Source organism: Thermobia domestica, chromosome 6, assembly GCF_964235325.1.
Source record: "Thermobia domestica chromosome 6, izTheDome1.hap1.1, whole genome shotgun sequence".
Lineage (NCBI taxonomy): Eukaryota > Metazoa > Arthropoda > Insecta > Zygentoma > Lepismatidae > Thermobia > Thermobia domestica.
This window is the reverse complement of record NC_137459.1, coordinates 52,911,937-52,919,525: the sequence shown is the minus strand read 5'-3', so window position 1 is coordinate 52,919,525 and position 7,589 is coordinate 52,911,937. Positions and strand designations below refer to the sequence as shown.

The 7,589-nt window shown below is 33.8% G+C and overlaps 1 protein-coding gene across 1 annotated transcript in view; it reads right to left on the bottom strand.

Annotated features, from left to right (window-relative positions):
• Positions 1-441: 441 nt before the first annotated feature.
• slim (scruin like at the midline) overlaps positions 442-7,589 on the bottom strand; it is a 29,383-nt gene continuing 22,235 nt past the window's right edge. Inside the window, exons 6-7 of the mRNA XM_081761648.1 lie at positions 5,120-5,259; positions 442-3,465 (exon numbers count right to left, since the gene is read on the bottom strand). Of these exons, the coding sequence (XP_081617774.1) occupies positions 3,244-3,465; positions 5,120-5,259 (362 nt within the window). The 3' untranslated portion in view covers positions 442-3,243. The remainder of the gene's footprint in view (positions 3,466-5,119; positions 5,260-7,589) is intronic.

Here is a 7,589-nt window from a genome sequence, read left to right as displayed (position 1 = left end):
TATGTCTCCTTACAGTATATTATGTAGCGAGTGTAAGGCACTAGATGTTTGTGAAAAAAATCAAGAACTCATTTTACACTTACACATACATACATACACACACACTAAAGCGTAATTATGAAATAACACATAACTATCTGAACGCTGACTGGAGAGGACTCAAAAACGCTGATCTCCCGTTTTTATCAATTGAGCTACCAGCAACACGATCAGCTTTTTTGTGTCTTGGTGCTTTATTCCTCAAACCCCTGGTTTTTGTATTTCAACATGATGAATATTGAAGCTTAGGATGCTTTAGTTTGTATTTTCATAATTGAGATGATTTTTTTTCTTTTTACGTTCCACATATTTGGAAATACAAGTGATTATAAAATGAAATAAATACTTTATATATATATATATATATATATCTATATATCTATATATATATATATATATATATACAAATAAATTCATCTTTCCCATCTTGTGGCATTCCGAATTAAATTCTTAAATCTCACTAACGAAGTATATACTACTTTCATTCTTTAACAATACTTTCTGCTAAGTATGAGCAACAAATTTCTTAAATTTTTCACTCACACCCAAAGACAGAAATAGGAAATGACTAGATTACATGAATAGTCTCTTCAGTTTGACTGCTTAAAAACTACACTGAACTGAATAAATTGCTATTCACTTTGAATTTCCTGCTTCAGGAGCCAGTTTAATTTACATTAGTGAATCTACACTTAACAGAGATTCAAACCTTAAATAAAGATATACAGAGATGAAAATACACAATAGTTACCACGATTGTAGACAATGCTTCTTCTGCTGTAACAATTCGATTTTTGCTACCTCATTTATTCAAACTTGGAGATGTACAAACCCTATTATAGTATACAGCTACTACAGAAAATTGCACTGTTCACAAAATACATTTAAATACCTTCTCTGAGATAATACACATTCACAGTATATGCTATAGATAGATAAAATTATAAAATTTAATATTTATATGGCTTAATGTATTGATATCTTAGTATGGTACTGTATATATCTGATTCAGCCTGCCAAATTGCAATCCCTGAAACGATCTTCCTATTTAAAGCCACAGATAAAATACATACAACAGTAATGCAAGTACATACTAAAAATAAAATTATACACTGTTTTAGATAAATGTTCCTTTTTTCGACTATGACACTATTAACGTTCTGCTATTATTTCAAAAATAAGGTTAATAAGGGATATGTCACACTGAAACATTCTGTAGAAATAAACATGAGAGAAATTTTACTGAGATAACCCATGAGATTCAATCTGACTTTCTGCTTTATCATCTTCAATCACCCTCTTGCCAAACAAATACCGGTTATACAATATTATTTCCCGAAACTTTAATAATACATAAATTGTATTACGTTTGTTAAATAGATAGAAATAATAACCTCTCACTTATCCCACATTATCTCGCTCCGCCTTCCCGTGGTGGTCCTGTTGCACCACGGTTTGTAAAACTCCCGCGGAATGTTATGGGACTTAAAAAGTTAAGAGAAGCTATGTCAGGCCCAACAAGCTGGTAGTAAATAAATCAAAAACAAACAAGGCCTCGGAAAGAACGGAACCAAAGAGAGACGGGCAGACAAGTTCAAGGGTTTACGATTAGGAATTGTAAACATAACGCTAAGTGGGAAGCTAGAGGAGATAACGGGCAAGACGGAGAAAAGGACACCATAGGGATTACGGAGAAAAAAAAACTTACTGGAAAAGAAGAAATATCAATACGGATACGAATGTTATATTAGTCTGGCAAAAAGAAGGAAAACTGAAACAGTGTGGGAATACTCACAAATGGATAGACTACATTGAGGAAACAATTTAACTCGGACAGATGCTTGGAAATTGTGCTCAGAACGAAAATGTAAAAATTAAGAATCAATACAAACAGGGCTGCACAGTGAAGAAGAAAGAAGAATTTGACAAAAAAGAAATCTTTATGTTTTACATCCCACGATTATGCCGGCTAGGCTAGAGACGGTGATGATGAAAAATGAATGAAATGGTGGAATAAAGAAAGTGGGAGGAAATGGGAAAACTTCGAAAAAACCGATGAACATGGTGTTTGCCCACCACAAAGCTCACTTGGCGCGAGCTGGATCGAACCAAGGATCCAATGTACCAGAATTGAACGCTCTTCCATTGAGCCACCGCGGCCCCAGAGTTTGAAAAAGAATGTGAACATAAGCTACAGAACGCAAGTACAGTGATTGGAACGCAAAAATCGGGGAAGAAAGAAGACGGTACGAGAGAACGTTATGATCACATGGCTATGGGGAAGAGAAATGAAAAACGAGAAAGACTGCTGGATATTGTGAAAGGAACGGGATGAAGTTTCTGTGAGAAAAGGGATGCTGGGACGAAAGAATGCTGAGTAAGTGAGAGTGAATGACCAGTAAGAAAAATTCATTCCTACATCAATAGCACATTAAAATAACATACTCGAATGTTATGTACAGTAATTTCATCTTCTTAAAGCAACAAAGGAAAAAAACAAAACCATAATATCGCTATACATAAAGTTGATTGATTTACACAAACATGTTTTAAACAGGAACACCGCATCAGCGTTTCGTTCTTCGAAGAAAAATGTGAACATATACTTGTTAAACAAGCAGTTAGTAACTAAAAATACTCTTTTACACGACATTATAAATAATAAGTTCATATTTGCATCCATATCAGCCTTTGAAATGTTCAGAAAATTATAACTGTATGTAATCAACGAATTTTACATATTTTCAAAAACATGTGAGCAAGGAATAACTATTTTTTTATACCTCGTTATATTCTGTAATATGGAAATCCTATATAATACTCCTTGTAAGAAACAATTCATTGAAAGAGTTTTTGGAAGAAAATTCATTGACTTTTCTTAGTAATTTGTTTCGTTTTAAATATTATAAGATCATAACACAAAAGTTATATAGTTTTATATATGTATATATATATATCACTATAACATTTTAATATGTATATCAACATTCAGGTACTGGAGTAGATAAAATTTCTGTCACTGACAGATAAGTGCATACTCATATTTTATGTCTCAATAATTAAAAAAGAAAAATACAGAAAAATCTGTGTTGTGCACCACCATTAACACATCACACACATACACACACCACTTCCTGGAAACGACAAAATCCTCCTTACACATCCTTTCAGCAGTCGTATCCACAGTACATTTATTGAAGCACCTTAGGAAACCAATTTTGGTTTAACACGTTGGATCAAATCCTGAGGTATTCCCATTCGTAATAATTGCTCTTCGGACAGGTTGGTTAAGCTGCATCTTGAAAGAACTGCTTCCCAACACATTTCCCTCAATTTAGGTACTTTAACCCATACACAATAAACATTTGATGTTCTTGCATTACTAACAGCGTTCGTAACGCCCCCGCACAAATACATACAGCCAGCCTGAAAGAAAAGAGGAAGAAAAAATTGAGAAAATAAGTGCTAATTACACGTACACAATATTTCACGTTAGAACTAAACGAATCGTGACACGCCTTACGATGGTAAAAATCTACCTTAACATCATGCGTACGAGCTTTCCATATGAAAAACTTATGACTGTGTACGTTCAAATGTTTGAGCTTTATCAAGTATTCAAAACCTGCGAACTAGTTATTTTGAATCACACTTTCAAATAAATTTTAACTGGATATATATATATATAAAGAATTTAAATATGTATTTACATCTGCAGAGCTAACCCTTGTGTTGTTTGACTGAACACTTCATTGGAAGCTGAAACGTTTTAATTACTTGTATACCTTAGACTATTCCATTTCTTCTTTGTTCCTGTGATTAAAGCTACATTATGCAATTTTTTACTTTTTTCTTTTCTTTATATTCTGTAGATGAACATTGAAGCTTTGCATGAAATATACTGAAGACCACATGTCAGTGAAATTTTAATATTTTAAGTCGCTTTATTTTTCTGGCTTTGTAATTTGTATCATCATTTATCGTATTCATGTGATGAACCTGGAAGCAAATCAGAGTGCCTTCTATCGGAGGAATATCAACTAACAAACGCAAATGAATGTCTGTGTAATGACGCTGTATTCACTTAGTTCTTGTACTATGTGGTATTCATAACTCTACCTCTCTCAACTTATGCCTTCACTTCAACTCTATACTCTTTATAATAACATGGGAAAAGAACTGCCATCTTATTCATATTCTTACATATTTAGTGACCCTGCCTAGCCAGTTAGGTAAATATGGTGGTACGTGCTTTCGGAACACACTGAACAAGAAGAAAACAATACATTACAAAGTCAGTAAGACCACTTCATTTGGTTTTCGTTCCAGCAACTATTATTCTTCACTCATCTTGATACTCATATTTCTAACACTTCCAGTAGTTTTTGACGCATTGCTAGGCACGGTTTTCAAAAGTAGCCGGTACACAATGATTACATTTAATAAATGAGACATTTTATAATGATCACTTTTTACAATAATCTCGTTTCGATTAATTTATTACAGTTTTGCCAATCAATATATCTATTTATTATGCTCTGGAACATCAAGTAAAGTTTTTTGAAAGTACAGTGGGAAGTCGAAAATCCAAACTAATTGGGACCGCAGGTAGTTCGGATTTTCAAATTGTTCGGATTTTTGAAAATGACCAAGAAAATGCAATGTATGCTTAAATATACTGTACGGTATGCTCTTTTATCGATACAGTGGTTATACAATACATACAGTAATGCCAATACCGTACGTTAGTCTACTTACATTTAGTGTTTCTGAAGAACCAGCTCGTACACTAAATTACACTGTTCTTCACACTTAAAATTTAACTTATAGGCCTAAGGGAAAATTAAAATATGAATGGCAAACGGCGTTCGGATTATCGACGTCCTACTGTATTTTAGAAATAAATGATTGGTCTCATAAAGGTGATGGTACATAGTGCCGTTGCCTATCACTAGAAACAGACATTAGTTAAAGGTATTATTATCCTCTTTAAAGATCGAATACATATAACAGTCAATAACAGGATCGTGTTAAATCAGTAAAAATTAAGAAGTAGTTTACTAAATCGATTTCAACTTACCCGTGTGACTGTAGCTGCGTGGAAATACAACGGCTGAGGTAGATCAGTTGGTAATTTGTACCATTCTAACGTGTTTAAATTTAATTTCCAAATATCTGTAAAGACGCGACGACCACTGATGCCTCCAGAGATGACAACAACTAAAAAAAAAGTCGAAAAAAGTTCACGATTATCGTATGATGAAAGAAATTATTGTTAATTTACACCCTTACATTAAAATAATATCCTAAAAAAATACGGACTAATTTAAATTACGCTTTGAGATATATTTAAAAATGCTACAAACTGAAGTACTACAATGATACGTAGTTTTATTTAGCACCAAGTTTACTAACAAAACACCCTATTTTAAAACCATATATAAGTATGAATAAATTTAGCTTATTTATGAAATATGAAGAAATTCAAAGTAGTTTTTGAGAAAATCCTTCGAAAAAAGCTTATCCAATTCTAAACTATCTATTATGAATTTCTTCAAGATAAATTACACATTCCATATTACAGCGTTGCTAATATTTTTGTGAATCATTTCAGAGAAAATAGTTTTAAAAAATCACCAAAGAGTAAATTACCCTTTTATTTTATTTTATTTATTTTTCAAAAGAGAAAAGAGTTATACCGTACTAAAAGGCTGTTAACAAAATATTGGTTTAAAAATATAACAAATTTATAAATATATAACAAATATAAAAATATAAATATAAATTGATTTTGATGTTTAACGCGGCAGTTTTTTTTTTTTTTTTTCTCTATTTGAAGAGAAGGAAGAAAGTAAATACAAGGCGTGTCCTGAAAGCAAGTTTCCCTAGGGTGTTAAGCATAAAGAATACATAGTTATCTTGAAACATTTGTCACTGATACAGCACAGATGGCATTACTTTCCAATATATTCATAATCGGAATTCAAATTTTTCATACTGTGGGATAAACTTTTATATTAATATGTCGTAAAAATGGGCCGTCTGGGAGTGGAAACATTGTTAGTTGCTTCGGCACCTGACACAATTTCTTGAAATCCAGATGTGTTGTGACAATTTCGTACAACAGAGGTCGGAAGATCTGTGAGAACTGGCTACTGATTTGCTAAGTGAGCGGCCCTCTCTCATGACAGAAGACCTTGTAAATCTGGTGCGGCACCGCGTTGTGAAGAATCGTCACGATAACTGAACTCATACTTCCCCCTCCCTCCCTAGGGAAACTTATTTTCTGAGCTGACTGACTGATTTGTATTAAGCGATAACTTGTTAGCCTTTGAATTACAATAACATTTTACTTTGAACCTATTTTCCTGGATGGAATTCTGCTTTCAAGTGTCTAGAAGTAATTTTGGTGATAGTTGTATTAGACTCAATTTGCACGAACGAGCTATGTACTATCTTTAAGCCGAAAAAAAAAAAAAAAAACTGAAATCATAGTTACTTGCAATAAGCTAAATTCAGTCTAGTTTAACCTGTTCTTAAATTCCATATTACAATTAAATATATAAAAGGATCACAAAATATAAAGCCCAATTTAATCTTTTAAAATAAGCTTGATTTGTCAGCTAAATTGAGTTCTGCAAACTTGTTGTATGTAACTGAAGGTTGTCAATTGTTCTGACGAATGATAATACTTTTAAATCATTTGTCATTCATTTAAGAAATCATCGTATATCTAACCATATTGTCTGTTTTCCAGAGAGTTCCATTATAGGCAAGCATTTTAAACGGGGTTGTTCTTTACCCATATAAAATTGCAAATTCAATTACAGTAGTGTGTTACACAGATTTGGTTCCTCAAGAGATAAGGCGGACTCAAGACGTAGGGTGAGTCGCCCTGCACTTTTTTATTCTTATGAGTGGAGAGAAAAGAGAGAAGGAACCGGGTCAAGAGAGACATTAATTGTATTAACAATCGAACGTCTCCCTGACGCCGAACTACACGCATGTAATAGTGGTATGACCCTGGCTTTGATTTACCCAAATCACAGAGCTGGGCTAGTGCTTTAATATAAGTAGGCATCACTTAGGTCACATAGGCTGCCTTGAACGAATACAAACAATATTTATTTAAACAAAAACTCAAAGTAAAAATGTATTAATAAAAAAAAAAGAAAAGAAAAAAGAAAATGCATCTTCCCCAGCGTAATGGGTTGAGCTGAGTTGACTGAGTTTAACGTCCCGTTGAGCAGCGCGGCCATGAGACGTGGACCTACTTATTAACGTGGAATCCGAACCACACAAGCTCCCGCCGAGAATTGAACCCGGACCTCCCACGCCAAAGCCCAGCGTAATGGGGGGAAAGTCATAGAAACTAGAAGTCGCGGCCAGTATTGGGCATGCGCATCGAAAATCCTCTAAGGTTCGTGTAGCTCGTTACGTCAGCTCGCGAGCTGCGTCAGAAAGTATGAGAAATGCGTGGGACGAACTCGTTATATAAGCGACGAACATCCCTGAGCTCGGGTCTTTCTACGTCATTTGTCACAGTGTTC